The sequence below is a fragment of the Odontesthes bonariensis genome, chromosome 3, assembly GCF_027942865.1.
Source record: "Odontesthes bonariensis isolate fOdoBon6 chromosome 3, fOdoBon6.hap1, whole genome shotgun sequence".
Taxonomy (NCBI): Eukaryota; Metazoa; Chordata; class Actinopteri; order Atheriniformes; family Atherinopsidae; genus Odontesthes; species Odontesthes bonariensis.
In genome coordinates, this window is record NC_134508.1 from 28,805,010 (window position 1) to 28,823,878 (window position 18,869).

Below are 18,869 nucleotides of genomic sequence, written 5' to 3' on the forward strand. Positions count from 1 at the left end.
ATGTGCCACCTTATCTTTCACGCACTCCTATCAAGACAGCCGATAATCTCGCATTTCATATTACACAACGCACAGTAAGAAAAGTTTCACACAAAGATTTAAAAAAAATTCTCATTATGAGCTTTTTTTATATGTTTTATTATCAGTTTATGCAGCATTTATTGCTTTTTTTTTTTTTTTACTGTTCATCATACCACGAGCGTGATATTTGATAGCATGCCGCTGTATCAGATTAGATGGCGCATGCTTGTGGAGTTCATATCAGTTTGCAGATATGTAAATCAGGTTTTAGATACTAATAAAGTGTGGGAAATAGAATATAAATGATAACATTTATTGTGGCCTGACATATCTTTTGCTCTGTGTTGCAGAGATGTCAGATTACGTGGAAAAAGTGGACCGCCTGAAGTGTCTGGTGCTTAACATGCCCCCTCCAAACCACGACACACTGCAGTTCATGTGCCGGCATCTCAGACGGTGAGAGGGTGGAAATTGAATGACACATAGGTCAACTGTCTGTCTATGAAGTTCAAATTGCATTTATTTTAGAAGGAGTGAACCACAGGGTCTGATAGTTAAATAAAATGTCTTGCTAACAGCGCTCCCTTTTAAATCTGACCACAAGAGGGGGTAGTCCCCTCATGGGTCTGTCTCTATAATTTTCAGTCAGGGATTCTTTGGCCCCGGCTCTCAAAGTATGCCAGTGCTGTACCAGGATCACACTGTTGTTAAGTATGGGTCCCTGTGAAGATGAAAAGGCTGGCGGAAGATGAATGGTCTACGATGTTCTGCGAGCCAGTTCCTTCTACAGTACATAAAATGTGTGTTTTTTACCGCCTATGGTTTTTCCTTCCACTCCAGGGGTGAGCGTTCGTGTTCTGAGGCCGATGTTTGTGCCAGGGTGTGGTGGGCCCCATGAATTTGTCAACTCTCTGTCTTTCTCTTATTTTCTCTCCTTGTTCTGTTTCTCATTTATCTCTCTGCTCAATCACTCCCTCGTCTCCTCTCTTACTCACTCACTATCTTATTTTCCTCACTTCCTCACTGTTCTCCTTGCTCTTTTTATTCCTCCTTTCCTCTTCTCATCCCTTTCTCTTTTTTTTCCCTCCTTCTTCTCCCCTCCGCTCTCCTTCTTGCCTCGAAGATCCCATGGGAGCCTTGTGGTTCGTCTGCTGGAAGGCATACCAACACCACCGCCGCCACCACTGGAACCTCTCTTTCTCTCTCTTCGCCCTCTTCCTCGCTCTCGTCTTTTTTTTTCCTCTTCCTTCTCCTCTCTCCTTTTTTCCTCCTCTCTTTTTAATGTGGAAGTTTTGAGCAATTGCTGGCTTCTTCTGTGGCTTGGTGGGAATGGCATTTTTAGAAGAATGCCTCATGCTGTGGCTTTAACCCATTCCTGAGTCCCCCCTAGTCACACACACACTCAAACACACCAACATAGGTTGATACAGGCAGTGGTTTTAGAACACTTTTGTGCACAAAACTACTCTGCAAAACCCACTTGCTTGTACATGAATATGCCTGCAAATGTAAAATGTTGCTGGCTGATATACTAACAGGTTCTTTTAGTTGCTGTTCTGAGTTTTTTTTTTCTCTTACAAAAATGTCACATCATGACCACAAGCATCAGTGGTCCTCTATATGTCTGCAATCATTACTTGCAAACATTTGCTACGTAGCACAAATCATGAATTACAACAGAATATGTTAGGAATGTTGTTAGTTTTACAGATATTTGGTCATAAACCAAAGAAGATCAAATACATACACCTCAATGATCTGCTAACTTCGTCTAAGTTATTTCAGCTGATCCTGAAAGAGGACCTGACATTATTTAGCAGATTTTATGGCAATTCTTTCAAGAGTGGTTGAGACATTTTATTCAAAGCCACAAATGTCAACTTCATGGTGGCCCTTTTGAACATGTCAGGGATTACCAAAACAAGCAAAGTCCTTACATTTGATACTGAAATGTGGCAACCAGTAAAAGTCTGTGGACTCTTCACAGTGATCAGGATTTTTGTGCTTATGATTTTAAAACGTGGCCTTCGTCACAATTATTCAAAATCTGTCAAAACTAATAAGACATGGTCGCATTTTTTCATGTCTCTCTGAACACACTGATTAATCAGTCACAGTGCAGACTGGAGGAGTTTTAAAGCAGCTAATATCTTGACTGAACAACCCTCTTCAAGTCATGCTTTAGAATTAGTTTCTGCATGACAAAATGTGAGTGATCTTCTTTTCAACAGTCCTGTTGTTGTGCAGGATGTGCCACTGGAATATTGGATCGTCTAACCTCTCCGAATCTTCACGTCACTGACTGCTGCCTTGACTTTCTCCTGGAAGATCTCTTGATAAAGTTCAGAATTCAGGGCCTCCACAAACACTCCAAGATGTCCACACTGTGCAGTGTTGTGTATTTTTAACAAAATGTTACTTTTGTACCATATCTGTCCATAGAACGTTGTCACAGAAGTGTTGTGGAGCATTCAAGTGGATGCAGTGGTTTCCCTCGTGGTCTTATTTCGTGTCTATTCTTCGTGGACACCAGAACAAGGATTTAGGAGGTTTTTGAGTAGTCTGCAGCTGTTTTGCTGTTAGTTTTGGGTTCTTTTTTACTTTTTTAAGACTGTATGCTGTGCCCTTGGTGTGATCTTTACCAGATTCTCACTCCTAGAGAGAGTAGCAACAGTTTACAGATTTGTTAACACTGTGTGTTAACATTTATTCTCGATTGATAAATACACAGTCTTGAGAAATACTGTTGCATCCCTTTCTATCATTGCACATCTCTATAATTATTTTGTAATACCTGTTGTAACTCGAGTGAATGAGGCTCCAGTGAGGCGTGCCTGAAGGATATGCAGCTTTCTGTGGACGAGCGTTTACATGGCAATTTGTTGTGACCATGCAGACCTCATTCGTCACGCAAATGGGCTGCATACCTCTCCTTGTAGATGGCGATCCCTGGAATATGGTTTTCCATGTGGAAACTATAATAGGAACTTGTACGTTTATGCAGATGGGCCTAAATATGTCTTTGTGCCTGCCCACAACCGAGTACAATCAGCCTGTTATAAGATCCTTTGACTTGTTGTGATCAAGGCATCTTCCCAACAAAACAATCTGCCATGAGAACAGCAGACTTTGTTAGTAACCAGACTTTGTATACCATTATTTTTGGGGGGAAGCAGCAGCGTTACAAGCTGCATGTCCAATCCTGACTTCAAATAACTTTTGGAGAAGTCATTACCTCAGACATTCACATATTGTTTTCCAGCTCGGGCTTTTAATGATTACAGTACAACTGTCTGTGTGTTAAATTGTTCGTCGAAATGAGTTTGTCTTTAATTGTGAACATAAAAAAAATCAAAGAGCATTTTATGATTAGCTTTTCTCTGCAACTATATTTCAGTCGGGACCACAGTGGTACGCAGACTTAACTTGCAAACACATAAGCTGGAGTAAATCAAAAATCCTTCTTCCAGAGCCATTTTTTAATTGTTTTCTTATTTTCAGTATTTAAGGTAGCGTTAACCCTGCATCTTTCACCATCTTGTTGCCTGCAGAGTGTTGGAATATTCAGACACCAACAGAATGACCTCCCAGAACATCGCTATCGTGTTCGGGCCGACACTGATGCGCTCAGAGCGGGATAACGGCAACATGGCGGTGAATATGGTTTACCAGAACCAGGCGGTGGAGCTCATCCTCAGCGAGTATGACCACATCTTCGGAACAAGAGGCCTCTCTTGATCTTTGCAGTCCCGTGGGGAGGTGGCAGCTCTGTATGCTTCTGCAGATCAGACAAAAGCATAAGCATTGCAGCAATGCCTGTAGACTCATATGGTATAAAATGGATTTCACATCAAAAGATAATTATGGGGTAAAAAGAACCAGGACAGAAAGCTGCTAATCATGACATCTGGCCTCCATATAAAGCCGTGTTAAAACAATAATAGTAAAACAAGCCAGTTTTAGCTGCAATACTTGAGCCTTTGAGCGCAGATGTGGAGCTCACCCCCGGTGTAGCACACTGCTGCTTCCTCGTCAGTTCTTGATGTTTCAGACTTGATCGGGATGAATTAAAAGCGATAAAAAGTGATCAATCTCATCCAGCCTGCCCAGAAATTCAACCTGGAACATGAGGAGGGATGTGTCTTAAAGTAGCACTGAAACTAAAGTTACCAGAACCATGTCACTGTGAAAACGCAAGCACCAGCATGTCTGGCAAGATGGACCACAGAACCCACCTGCAGCATAAGTGTGGACATACCAGGAACAGGGGAGAGGCAGGCTGGTCGTGTAAAGCTTACCGCATCTCCACTGACATTATACAGTGTTTAAATAGAGAGTTTTGAGGTTTATTTCAGAGAACTCTCCTAAGATATGATTTCAGTGATAGGATGAATGTGCCAACAGGGCAGGAAAAGTTCTTTTTTAGTACTTTGTTCAGTGTGGACCCTCAGAGATTTCCTTGTACAAATTTAAATCTATTTTTATTAGTGCAAACTCCTTGTATTAAATTAAAATTATTAAGTTGTAAATATGTGAAATACTGACTGTCAATTAGTAGCACTTTGCATAGAGTGTCCAACCTAGATATTCTCTATTATTAGGCAAGTTCAAACTGATGGACAGATGAAGAGTATGTTGTTAAAATGTGACTTTGGCCTGATGGTTAATTCTCCTCCAATAAAAGCATGTGAGCAAACTGATGTGATCTGTTTTGTGATATTCACCCAGGATGAGTCTGTCAGGTTGTTTGTAGCGAGCGGCGGGTTGCGTGAGAGATAGCGGAGGCGTGTGGAGGTATGTGGGCCTCAGAGACTGGGCGGGCGGAGGCATCCCCTGTGATTGGTGCAAATGCTGCTTTTAATAACAGAACAAAAGGGGAACTGGAAATGCATATGTTTTAAAAATGTGGATTTTCCCCTCAAACCCTCTCACTCTGCGGCTTGGGTAATTTTATATTGACTGTGGGTTTGGCAAAAGACAAAAAAGAGCTGAATGGAGGCACTGCTGGGGGGGTGGGGGGGGGCTTTATTAAATGTATTCCTTCATTTTTATATTCGTATCAATTCAACTCATGTGAGCCGGTTGGAAGGAGCTAAAGCTGTGAGTAGCTGATTGATGAGGAGTTGTCTTAACTTGATCCTGTGTCCACTGCCAAGGACATCCTTAAACTTGATTGACTCAAAAAAATTTTCAGCTTGACTAGACAAACCACACTTGTTCGTCTGATCCAAATCTATGTGTGCACAAATATTATCAGAGTTTACATGTACATACCTCACTCAGTAGGTTCAGTTTTTCATGTTTTTTTTTGACAAAACGGTACCAGAGCCTCCTTCCATTATTTTAGATTTTTACAGTAATTATATTATACAAAGAAGATCTGACAGCCTGGAGCATCGGTGCTTCAAATGTTGTATTAAGTATTTTAAGCTGTGTGTTTTGTTCTTGCTTCAAAAATCTGAGACTGGAGGGATTTTTCTATCAATAAAACCCGAGTGGCATTGAACTGCTGCGACGTGTTCCCTGTGATGTGTTTTATATCACTTTGGTGTGACGGTGCTAATCACCCACTAAAATTAGAATCAGTCTGTCAGAGAGACAATCAAACACTCCTCCCTCCTAATCAGCAGATCATTGGCAGTGAGAGTAAAAATCTATTACATCATTTTCTATTTCTTTCTTCCACTTGATTAAAAGCAACTTTTGATGGCACCTCTTTACATTAAAAGCATTTGTTTCCCTGCAAAACACAAACTGTTCTTTCTCATCATGAAATGTGAATATAGACAGCAGCAGTGCTGCAAACTTATGGAGAAATTTGCTTACAACAACACATTTTTGACACTTGGACTGATGACAAGCAACAACCCTACATTATTTCCAAAACTATTTTGCATCTGTAGGGGATTATTTTGTTTGCGGAATCATTGAAACAAAATGGTTTTTGGTCTGTGTAGTATTTGTGAAAAATTGTGGAAAGAAGTAAATCAGAAGGTTGTGAAGTGTTTACATCTGTTACAGGTTTTTCAGCCTTGCAGCTCTCAAACTTAACCCCTTAACGCCTATTGTCGCATATATGCTACAAACCGTTCGACAAGGAACCTTCGACAAGGACTTGTTTCTAGTGGGACCGCAAAGTGACGGACTTATTTTATATAAAATCTGCAACAGGTTGTTGTTGTTATCTTATTATTGACCATTATTCCTGGTGTCGCAAATTTGCAACATACCAAAATTTCTATTTATATTTTGTGCAAAAGTGAAATGAATAATCTCAGCATTATTTACCTTCTACTTAAAGGATAAGACCGATTTTTTGACATTGGGCCCTTGATTTCACATTATAACATGATGTTCTACTCACCCCTGCTTGTTGTTGAACATTTGGAGCTGTTCCGAAGATATTCGAGAGGCGTCTGGCTGCTCTCTTGAGATATTCGGCCATGAAACGGTTTCCTATGGGCAAGCTTATACAGGCACAAACTATGCTGTTTATAATTTATTAATTACTGTACATTAGCACTGATAACGTGGAGGTGCGTCGCTTACTTAAAAAAATCCGGGTTACTGTAATTTAGATTTTTTTGTCGTAAAGTGGGTGTTACTGACGTCCTCGTCTGCTACTGCCACAGACAGCCCACAGACCTGCTGCCTATTTATTCATTCGGCTAAAATTCAAAATTAGTAACCCGGATTTTTTTAAGTAAGCGACGCACCTCCACGTTATCAGTGCTAGTGTAGAGTAATTAATAAATTATAAACAGCATAGTTTGTGCCTGTATAAGCTTGCCCATAGGAAACCGTTTCATGGCCGAATATCTCAAGAGAGCAGCCAGACGCCTCGCGAATATCTTCGGAACAGCTCCAAATGTTCAACAACAAGCAGGGGTGAGTAGAACAGCATGTTATAATGTGAAATCAAGGGCCCAATGTCAAAAAAACGGTCTTATCCTTTAAAGGCTAAAACGAACACAAAACATTTTTTTTATATACAGCTATATAAATTCAGGCATTAAGGGGTTAATATCATTTTCACCATCCAAATTTGAATTCACCCTTTTAAAGCTTTAACTGACTGACTCACTGTCAACAATAGGTCCGAGTGAGGTGTAGATATTTGGTTTTTAGTTCAGTTAAGATTTTAATGCTGCTTCATCCTTTTCTATCCTTTTTTCATTTCTTTCAATTTTTCTTCTTATAAAATGAAACTAATGTAGAATGAAAGAAAAGATATGTCAGGAGAAGTTTTTCTAGCCACCACTGAACTACATCTGAAGTTGTGATCACGGCTGTTTATGGGAACTGAAACTTAAGAATGTACTGCATCAATTCAGCTCTCCAATAAAGGACATCTTACAGCAAACCAGCCCACCTAACATCACAAACTGTTGGTGCTACAGCTGACTGAACACTGCTGATGCATGGCACCCACGTCACCTGTCATAGAATGTTATGTTTACGGTAAGCTGGTCGTTTAGTCACCCTACCGTTAACCCAAAGCCCCTGCAGGTCCGTCCCCCACATAGGTTCACAAGAGCAAAGCAGCAACCTCTGATGAATCATTATGCAAATAGACAGAGCCACAAAAAGCAAAGTGTAAGAAAGCATCTCTTGGAGATCTTTGAGAAGTGTTTACTGTCATGGGAAACCGAGTGGTCCAGGCCACAGCCAAGCCTCAAAACTATGCCCTGCAGATGTGGGAGCCCATCTTCAATTTTCCGAAAAGGGTTAGGGTTAGGGTGGCATTTTATTGATCTTGCTGCAACGTTTTAGCCATTTGAAATAACTTGAAATATATATATGTCACACATCTGTCACAGCCACACCAAAAGTTACCTCGAACTGGTAATTAAATCTGTGTCTAAAATGTTGAACGGCTTGTATGACTTATAATTTCAGTCTCTGCATTACAAGACCATAAATCAGGACAAGACGAGGAAAATATTTACCTTTTTAATTAGAAAAATAAATGAAATACAAGATTCTGGTGACAAATTATGTACAGTTTTATTACAAACCTTAACAAACATGCAACAATTATAAAAAGTTAATACAAAAAATTGACTTGGATCTAAGTAAAAAATACAAAAAAATGGCACATATTGTATTATGAATAATTGTGCAGAAATTGATTGATAGTGAAACATGTCATTTTTGTTGGGGCCTGAAAATAACAAATAAGGAACTATGTATGAGTAGGACAGTAACTGGCATGTGACGTATGCACACAGTCACACAAACCTGTTATGACCAAAATGTGTGTCTTGCGCACAGTATGCATGAATGCTGCAAGCTTAGTCACACCTCATGCACCACCGTCTTATCTCATTTGGCCAAGGCTTTGTCGGAGTGCTCACAGTGTCTGAGTGCATCTGAGGCACTTTTCACATTGACTACACCGACGGCAGAAAGAGGAAGTTCAAAACTGATGTATGTGTCCTGAGTCCTGACCCTCTTGCCACACCTCAACAAACAGGCCCAATGTGTGACACACATGTGTGTAAAAATAGGCTGAAGCACATGTTAATTTATTACCAGAAACAGCGGACATTTTAGCACAACCTGAAATCAAGCAGCTCCATGTGATCATCACACAAACAGTGAGACAGTGTAAACTGAATCTGCTGCCTCAAGGGAAAAACCCCCAGGACACTGACTTCATCCTTTGCCCCCATAAACATCCCAAGCAGAGATGCAGAAATGACTGTCCTCCGAGCAAGGCTTACATTTCAAAAGGTGCAATTCACTGCTTTTTGTATACATAAAGAGCCACCTTTCAGTGGTTCCTCTTTTCACTGCTTGCTCGTAGCATTGAACAGATGGCTGAAAGATTAAAGCTACTGAGCACTGTGATTGACCTGAATAGAAGAGTTGGTTGCACCTTTTGATTTCACAGCATAAATGACAAAAGTCTGCAATTACAACCTCTATTGTCCATAATCAAATGCTTGTAAGCTCTGAGACAACATAACAGCTGCATGTGCATTTTGACTCATACATTTTTACAATTATTTCAAACTTGTAAAACAGAGGTATCAAATAATATTATAGGAAATTGAATACTGAATGATTTTTGCCCTTATAAAGAAGAATAAATATACTCACAAAGTATCTGCTAATATGGCTGCATCTGTAAGCTTTGCCCTAAAAGCTTTGCATTAAATAGCTCCATACGTCTTTCCACCCTGTAAACATATCATTCAGGGCTTAATTTCTGGTGTTCCCATTCACTGGTGTGAATCTACAAATTATTCTAAATGAAGCAAAACAAACAGATGTACTGAATTCTAGTCATTAAAATACAATAATGTTTATTTTGTGCAACAAAAGGCAGCAGCAAGCATTCAGAATAGAGATTTCTGCAGCGTCACATCAGGATGTGTGACACGACCTCAGATCAGTCAAACTAAATATTTTTACTGTCCTGGAAAACAATGGACATAAGAAAAACCTAAATAAAAAAATAAGCAAACCAACGCACAGCAAAACAAAAAAAAAAACACTATTTGATACACCAAGTCTATTTTACATGATAAAATACTGCAATATGCACTAACATTATTTGTATGTACTGTATCTCCTTTTAAGGGCGTGTGTTCTTTGGTGGTTTTGTGCATTTCTTCGTGTTTTAAAACAAATAAGACACTCAGCTGAGAGGTCATATATGCAAGTCTTAACATGAACAGATATGCATTGTAATGGCATCTCAAAGTCAACTTAAGTCTTTATTCTAGGTAACTCTGTTAGATCCAGGCTAAGTTCACATTTGTCTCCATTCTGGTCCTCAGTGTTTCTGTCCCACAGGTTGTTTTCTGTATTGTCAATATGGTCTCCCACATCATAATTGTTTTTCTCATTGAGCACTCCATTCTCCCCTGCTGGTGATTCCTGGATAAGGCCATCTCCCAGCTCGTCTACTGCCCTTGACAAACTCATTTGTGCCTCACTAACTCTTTCCTCCTCCTCCCCCTCTTTAAGAGTATCTGGAGCGCCATCCAGACTGGAGTCGCTGAGGAAGGAGTGGGCAGTTTGGGTGTCATCCATGGACTGAGGGGTATTTTGGGGGCTACCCACCAAATTGCTGTCTGATCTCAGGGTGAGAGGCATCTCCTCCTGGTCTTGGTCTGGATCCTGGTCTTTGCTGCAGTAGGCGTAGCGGTGGTTCATGTGCTGGGAGTAGGAGCCCGAGTGAGAAAAGCGCTTGCCGCACTTGTCACATTGGTAGGGTTTCTCTCCAGAGTGCAGCCGGCTGTGTTCGATCAGATGGTGCTTATGCTTAAAAGCCTTGTTGCAGATCTTGCACTCATGGGGACGCTTGCCTGTAATGATATAAAGAATAGTAGGTATTAGCTTTTTTTCTATAGAAAGTACATTTGACTTAATTTACTGAAATCTTAAATCTTTAAATGAGCTATTTGGACATTTTGGAAATCATACAGCTTCATGCTCCAACTGGAAGCATTAAAAAAAATAGCTTTTTGGTTTCTGTCCAAAAGTAATAAAAATGTGCAAACCAGCACCGCTAAAACTCACTAATTGAAAAAAATATTTGTCATGTATCAAAGTGTGAAGCCATTGACTTTTGGTTTAATGTGTGGGTTGTGAGCTGGACTGTGACACAATAGCAAACATAAAACCAGTTAAGGCTTGAACTTTTTGAACAGTAGAGGAAGTAAACATGACACAACATGTACAATTTGGATTTTGTTACTTTTTGCAGAATTGTGCTTAAAATGTTTGTTTTTGTGTTTCAAAGAAGCCACTGTTGGCTCTAGCTCCATATTTAGCTGACAGATACGATAGCTTACCTTTTTTTCCCCTATTTTAAGTATTTTTCCCAGTTAAAGAATTTCTTTGAATTTGAACAAAATGCTGGAGTTATGTTAGCCTGGCTGACGCGTCCACAATCTCGATGAGATGGTGGTCTGGGAACTAGGTGTGCATTTTCTCGTATTTGAGGCGTGGTTTACGAATGCCTAGAGCCGTTTATTGGGCGCTACGAATGTCTATCAAATGGCGTCTGGTTCTTCCCATGCTGCTTTGCGCGCGATTCATAGCCAATTGTATCACTTATACCAGATGACGTTTGTAGAGCGACAGAAATTCGACGAGGCAATGAAATCTTTCAACGCCAAACGTTGCTCTTTTTTAAAAGTAAACTTGCGTTCTAAGCTACTTAAAACACTTTCTAAGGCTGCATCGAACGGTAACGTTGTGTCCGCTGCCATGTTGGATTAACACTCTACAAGCTTCGGTGTCGCGCATAGACGTCGTCATCGTCTTGCTGCCCCCCCCGTTCTGTGATTGGTTCCCTAACTCAGGCAAAAATAAGGGCGGTGGTTTCCAGGCTGCCTTTGCAGTGTGAATGAAATCGCGCGCAAAGCAGCATGGGAATTCCCAGGCTAGGAGTTATGTATCAACAATAGGAAATGTAACTGCAGACTGTGCATGAACTACTGACCCGTGTGCTCGTATTTATGTCGAAGCAGAGAACTGCTCTTCTGGAAGGTTTTTTCACAAATGTCACAAGCGTAAAGTCCCTCATCAGTCTTCCTCAGCCTCTTTCTTCCAGACCCTCCTTCCCCCTCAAATCCATCATCTATTAGAGAGAGGTAGTCCAGAGCGCTGCGACTTAACCCTTCACCCTGCGGGAGAAACAATATAACTATAACAACAGCAACACAATCTTACACAGAAGTTTGTGCTTCTAAAGAAAATTCTTACTCACGATTAGGCCTTGTCTCTCCTGGTAGATCTTTTTCAGTGCAGCCTCTGCATCTGTCTCCATCATGTAAGCCACAGGAGAGAGAAAGCCTGGGCTGTTAACTGTGGGGCTAAATGGAGTTGGTGTTATGCCATCATGCACTGAAAGCCCAACACCAGACTGGCTGAAGATGGGAAACCCATTATATAAAGAGGCAGGAAACACAGCAGGTCCCACTCTGGCCCCACTGAAGACTGGGTGCTGGTGTAGGGGCAGATGTGTAGTTGGACTTGGTCTACTAAGCTTCTGTGTCCCGAGCTCTCTCCTCTCCCCTCTGCCTGAGATCCCATTAGGGGTTCTGTTCTTCCCCCTTTGCTCTGTGGGTTGCTTGGGCAGGGAGAGGTCCAGCGGTTCGCTCTGTGCAGACCAGGGACTGCCAGGTTCTCTCATTGGTGAGGAAATTTCAGTTGGACAGCTGGTGAGGTCTAGGCAGGCAGGTGAACTGAATCCTGAGGAGGAGGGAACTCTTCTTCTGCCTCGAGGTGATGACATCTCTGGGGAATGGTGTATCAGCTGACTTGGGCTTCCTTTTTCCTGGCTGGGCCAGTACATTCGCGAGGACAAGGCCTCATGACGGGCCGGAGGAGACCGCATTGCAACCATAAGCTGTTGTGGGACAGAGAGCCAGTTGGGTTTCTGTGACGGTGACTTTTTTCCAGACAGTCCATTGGTAACTTCATTTGGTTTGCTTTTCTCTGGTTGGATAGCAGATCTGGGGAAAAATAAAGGGGGAGAGGAGTGCTCTTTCCTTCGAAAACCCTCAGGTACCTCCATTGCTTCTCTATTCATCTTACAGAGGTAGCGCTCGTGCTGCAGGAGCACTGCCACATTGGGGAAAAGCTGCAAGCACCAGCGACATGTCATCCCGAGTACACCTCTTTCCACTTCACCTGATGTCACCGCTTCCCTTCTCCTGTCAGGTGACACATTCTTCTCAGGCCCTCCTCCATTGTGAACCACCCTCCTTTCCTCTTCATCTCCTTTAACAATCTCTTCATCTTTTTTTACATCTCTATGAAGCATGTCCTGCAGCATCTGCTCAAATTTGGTCCCAGAGTGAAGGTAAGGCAGCAAAGTTGTTCCTTTTAGGAAACTGGCTGTCCGAGAGAGCTCTGGTGAAGGATCCCAAAGCCGAGCCAGGTCTGACACGCTGGGGAAAGTTGTGGTGCTCTGACTGAGGTCCTGCAGTGACAACTGATGAGGATCTGCATGAAATCGACCAAAAGGAATGGGATTGTCCTGATTTTGTGAAGCCAGCACGGAGCCTTTTTCATTACTGCATCTACCCCTGCCAGCAGAGGGAGATGTTGGGAGTGAGTGGTGGTAAGAGCTTTGACTGTGTCCATTAAACGCTCCGCTGGTACCTCCGAGGTTCCCCCCGATATTCCCTCCACCACTAAGGCACTTTTTGCTGCTTAAGTGGGAGCTGTAGGAGCCAGAATGAGAGAAACGTTTCTTGCAGTTGGAGCACTCATAAGGCTTCTCACCTAAATCATGAGACAGAGAGAGCAGAAGAATGTCAACAGTAAGTTGAAAATACCTTCAGCATGGGTGTGATCTTTTTCCATAATTATCTTATCCTGTACTGAATCATGTTAATTTGTTATAATTTCATACCATATAATTGTCACAGTAAATAACAGTTAGCAATACAGTGGAGACAATAGTAAATTGATGGGTGAGTATGGCTGTATTGATGTTTTTTTTGTCTCACCGCTGTGGATGCGAAGATGCTCTTTGAGGTGGTGTTTGTACTTGAATGCTTTCCCACACTGCAGGCATTTGAACTTCCTGGTCTCCATGCCTTGGTCCAAAGTGATGGCACTCTAGGGGGACAAGATGTTGTCATCTTTTTTATACTAAGGTTTCCAATAAACCAGTGTGTAACATTGTATAAAATATCATGCCAGTTATAAGAGGATTCTCTGTTGATAAAGATTTTACTATTAGTTTATTTTTGAGTGTATCTCACCTTGTCCTGTATTTGATTGTGTAGTGCCAGGTGCCGCTCCATCTGTGACCTAAGGGTGGTGACGTATCCACAGAGTGGACAGACCATGTGCCCCTCCTCCCTTTCCTGACAGTATTTAACATGGTCCCTTAAAGAGGCTTCTTGCTGATACATTCTGTGGCAGAATGGACACGCCTGCCTGCACCTGCCTGCATCTGGAGACCAGAGAGAGGTGACATTTAACACAGATTAATTACTTTTTACATGTTCATTAAATCTATCCATTCATCCATTTTATAAACCATATTATGCTGTTAATAGCTGTGGGGCCTTAGAACTATTGTAGCACGCATGAGCACACCAGACAGTTTGGCAGCATATCACTGGGTCACAGTGTGTATAATGACGCACCTGCATTCACACTCACGTTCTATTTTACAATAGCTTTAGTAAACTACATACAGTATATACTAATGTTTTTCTTAAACTAATTTTTATGTTCTTTTCATTTGGTTTGAGGAGCAGCTTTAACACTGTTGGCAGTAGAGCTGCAGAGGTTGTGGTTAGAATAAGATTTCCTGCAATCAGCAGCAGAACACATACCCTTGCCCTTGTGTCCTCATGACTGTCACCAGATTCAGATATTTTTACCAGTTCTTCCAACATTTTTTACATCTTTCATTAGTATCGTTAATAGATTTCTCCACTTTTTGGCAAGTTTTAATTTTACTTTCAGTGACATAAGGAGCTTTCCTCTCAACTTGAGTAACATTATCTTTATGATGCAGTATATGTGCCAAATTAAGGGGACTGAGTATTTAGCAGAGGGCGTATCCTTGCTAATGCTATCTATAGATCTCTAGGCAATGATAAGCCAGTGGTCGTAACTGATATGGCAGCTGGGAAATGAGAAACCCAGCAACCTGCTGCATCCGCTACTGTCTCAGACACATCTCGACTGGCTCAGCACACTGAAGCTGGGAAACCACTTGATGAGACAAGGAAGTCAGATAATTTTTGTACCACTGATAGTTAAACCAGCCACCAACAAATTTAGGCTTTAGAGACAAACCTTTTGGTAAATGCATTGTAATGGTGCTGAGAACCACAAAACATTATTTTGTAAGCTTTTCCTTTTGTGTTTTTAATCCACAACATTTGATCCAATTAGTTGGTTTTTTTTCGAGCTAGTCTTGAGTGTGGCTACAGTCAATAATATTGTACCTTAATCACTGACTGGTTTGGAGTGCTTAAGTGATCGGATTGGTTTTAGTTTCCTCTTGACAAGGATAGATCGCTGCTTCATCCTATCACCTACTAAGTATTTTTTCCGAAAACGTCGGTCCTTTTACAAAACCTCTGTGCAGTACTACTAATCTGGAATATAAAGCTATTGATTTCCATGTGTTCTTGTGTTCTCTTTGCTAGGTGGCTCACCAGACTTGTAGGGGAATCACTGCATACTGTCCTCATATCTTCCCAGTTCAACAAGAATACAATGTTGCCTGAAGAACAACCGACTACAGATCTGAACTGAGTGTAACTGAACTTATCTCAGCCTACCCTTTGAAGATATGCGTATCTCCAAATACTGTACATGGATCATACTGTTTAGTTATTTTATGTATTGAGAGAATATCCTAAATAACAATATGATTAAATTAGGTGCAAACATTGTAACATCTAAGTCAATAAACCAGATAGACATTGCACAATGTTTAGTGTAAATTTAACATATCTGATATAAAACATTGAAAAACTTTAATGGGTGAATTTGTTGGTTCTGATGAAGGTTCTTTGCTGAACCACTGACTGTCAAAAAGCCGGGTTGCTGCTTTCTTTCCGTTTTCTCAGGGTGACATTAGCATATAAAATCGTATATATGTGTTTTCACCCTGTTTACTATCAGTTTGCAGCTGAGTGTTTCTTAATAAGCATCAACCCCTTGGCTGGCTCAAAAGTAACCATTGACATCACATTTATTGATTTCATATTCAGTATCACAACAGCGGGGGGATCAGTGGTTAGCCTACCTCCTCCTTCAGGTGAACAGTGCTGAGCTCCTGGTGACCAGATGGCAGGAGGCAGCTCATCTTGCCTGCTACTCGGATGGAACCCTGCTGACGTGCCGTTATGGTTCAAGTGGTCCAAAATACTCACTGAGGTAGAGGCCTTCCTCAACTGAGCCACAACTTCGAAGTGGGCAAGATCCTCCAAGGCATTCTGGGAGTCTAAGTTCTTACCTGGCGGACAGAGAAACATTTCAGAGGACCTGAAACAACCACATGGAAACTGGCCAGCTATTATGTTAAAAGGATGAGTAGTTTGAAAAATAAAACAGCGCACACTCAGTCCGACTGGAGACATTTACTCACAAATTACAACGAGATTCTTTTTCAATTTGGAGCCTATATTACTGGCTCTGATTATCAAGCAGTTTGCAGTGCAGATGCATGTTTTTACATACATTGCTTTAATTAGCCGTGGCTTATCTAAAAGCCTCCCGAATTCCACACGATGATCCGCTTTCTGTTCAGTGGGTGCGTCAGTGCGGTCACGCTTTGGCTGCGATTGTGTTTTTATCCAGTATTGGTTAGATTCCTCAGAGGGTGTCTCTGTCTTTGTGTAAGTCTACATGATATGTTCATACATTCATGTGTGTGTGTGTGTGTGTGTGTGTGTGTGTGTGTGTGTGTGTGTGTGTGTGTGTGTGTGTGTGTGTGAGTGTGTTCAGCATGGAGGGCGGATAAATTACAAAGTGACACTGAATCTAATGGGACTAAATTGTTTACGTAAAGCATGACAGATAAAACAATAATTCAAGGAGCTAGTTGGCCAGATATGGAAGTAGATGTAAGAATTCTTTCTTGTTCCTGCCCTTGAGTGCAGTGACAGGCGGGCAGACAGACAAAGCCGCAGATGTACAAGGAGAAGAGAGGGCGCCTCCTATCACAACTCAAGCCAATCAGCTTTGCTTACAGTGACTTTGAGGAAGATTTTTCAAATGTTTGCAGATGTTGGCATATTTTGAGCTGTTTTTATGTGGTGAGAGGAAGAGCCTGTGTGGTTGAGTGTTGTAAAAACTCAGCTTTGCCTTCATCAGGCAAGGCCAAATCACACAAGGCGAGGGAGCTAAGTGATTGTTAGTAGGCAAGCCGCGTGAGTCTTTGATCTCTCCTAAATAAAAGAGAAAGCCTCACGTCGCGCAGTGCTGATTTCAGTACCGTAACGTCACCTCTTTGATGCATGGAAATATTGTGTGGGATGAGTTCTTTTGTCATGCTTTCAGAGGGCTGCCTTTTTCAAAGAGAAGAGTGAAAAAAGGAACAGCTTGTAGGGAACTCATGGTTTCACAAGGAGCTGATATGAAGGTGTATCTACAGGGCTCTGAGAAGCATCATGACTCTGGCTGCGTCTTGCATCAGAAAAACACTACAAACTTGTTTACACACACAGTAGTGTCACAAACAGCAGTCACATATATATATATATATATATATATATATATGTTCAGAAAATAAGGGCAAAATAAAGGCAACAGATTGGGCTTATCTGACTAAACAGGGCTACACTTGAGTTTGAACTCACAGTACATCCTCAGTGACTCCTGGTCTGCCTCCCCGTCAGTGGTTGTGTAGGTGGCGTCCTCCTCGGCCTTGGCCTCTGACTCCACCTGGCCCCAGCAGTTCCTGCTGCCAGGGCTGAGGCTGTGCAGTCGAGTTGAGTGACCAGGGCTGCCGGGCTCCTCCGTCCCCTCACTGGGTGTCAGGCTCGTCTTGTCCAGGCTCTCTTGGCAGTCTTGGGGCTCCAGACTCCACAAACCCACCTCATCATCCTCCTCAGATCCCAGCGAACTCACTTGCTCAGCATCCACTAAAAGGGGAGCAGTTGAAGAAAAACAGAGAGTTCGAACATAAAAATCATTTGAAAATACTGCAAATGTAAAACATACTCACTGGGGTCTTTTTTTGGTGTGATTTTTTTAACTACACAACATTTTTTGTTAAGGGTAAATATATTTAGCATGCATCTTTGATCTGTCTCATTTGTACCGTTACCTTAACTACATATGTAATGTAACTTTAATGTGAAACATACAATTTCAGATGACACTCAGTAGAGTGAGCTTTTCTATAATGAAAAAGACACAAGGAACTGAAACCAAACAAGGAAAAAAAACCACAACCTGATATTCAAAATGTTTTTGTGAAATCTACAAATAAATCTTGCATGTTATTTTTTTTTTATAAAGAGCCCACTTCTATTTATTTGTATTTCAGTGTATTTCTTCTGTAAATAAAAGGGAAATTGTTGTTTTCCTGTGAAGGTGGCACAAGAAAGATTCTGATTAGTTTCAAAATGGACACCTTTAAAAAAAAAAAGATTCACAGAAATATATATAATTAAACTGAGATTGTATTTAAAAAAAAAAGTTTGTAAACATGCAATCCAACAGTGATCAGATATTAAACTAATAAAATACAGATTGTTTTCATGTTGGTGACAATCACTATAATTATGATATTTGTTGAAATCAAGGGTTTTAATTTTCAAATTGAATTTTCTAAACTTGTTTCTTATTTTTAGCTCAAACTGTGGAGCTGATCTTAAAAAACACAAAATAATAATAGAAAAAAAATTCTATATAGATATTATTAGCACATATACAGTATAGTACCTGTAAGATGCATTTCGACAATTCGGCAAGAAAATATTGCAGCCATAAGAAATAAATACCACACATCGCAATCTCAAAACTTAGCCTCTGTGCTCAGACTGCAGCAACAATGGAAAGGCGCATTACTTTTTCCCATGGTAAAAACAATAAATGACAATCACAAACACATGCCTGGGATTTAAGCTGCAGTCTCTTATTTCCAAAGCTTTTCTTTTGAGAACGCTCTGCTTTCCTCTCACTGATTGGCAATATCTAATCACAACCAAGTAATGACCATTTAAGAACACAAATAAACTCTGAAATGTGTCACCAGAGAAAGCCAAGCTATTGTGGAGGGGGGCATGGACTGGGCAAGTGCACAGTGGGCTATATCTTCTTTCTGTGTTGTCGTGAAATTAAGGGTATCTTATTAGTTTGTTTTCTGACTGAGGCAGAAATATGATATTTCAATGTTT

At 41.1% G+C, this 18,869-nt stretch overlaps 2 protein-coding genes across 6 annotated transcripts in view; one reads left to right on the forward strand and one right to left on the reverse strand.

The window, feature by feature from the left end:
- arhgap9 (Rho GTPase activating protein 9) overlaps nt 1-4,981 on the forward strand; it is a 52,212-nt gene extending 47,231 nt beyond the window's left edge. For 4 of the 5 annotated variants that reach the window (XM_075461453.1, XM_075461456.1, XM_075461455.1 and 1 more), the window contains 2 exons: nt 372-477; nt 3,573-4,981. In XM_075461453.1, the coding sequence (XP_075317568.1) occupies nt 372-477; nt 3,573-3,759 (293 nt within the window). In that variant the 3' untranslated portion in view covers nt 3,760-4,981. The remainder of the gene's footprint in view (nt 1-371; nt 478-3,572) is intronic. The other variant, XM_075461457.1, reaches the window with a different exon arrangement.
- A 3,033-nt stretch (nt 4,982-8,014) lies between these two features.
- On the reverse strand, nt 8,015-18,427 carry LOC142376935 (zinc finger E-box-binding homeobox 2). Its single transcript, XM_075460645.1, has 8 exons — nt 18,415-18,427; nt 17,325-17,609; nt 15,770-15,979; nt 13,758-13,951; nt 13,500-13,611; nt 11,750-13,272; nt 11,483-11,666; nt 8,015-10,340 (listed from the first exon to the last, which is right to left on the reverse strand). The coding sequence occupies exons 1-8, from the start codon at nt 18,425-18,427 to the stop codon at nt 9,739-9,741; spliced, it is 3,123 nt and encodes a 1,040-aa protein (XP_075316760.1). The 3' UTR covers nt 8,015-9,738.
- Between the last annotated feature and the right edge of the window lie 442 nt (nt 18,428-18,869).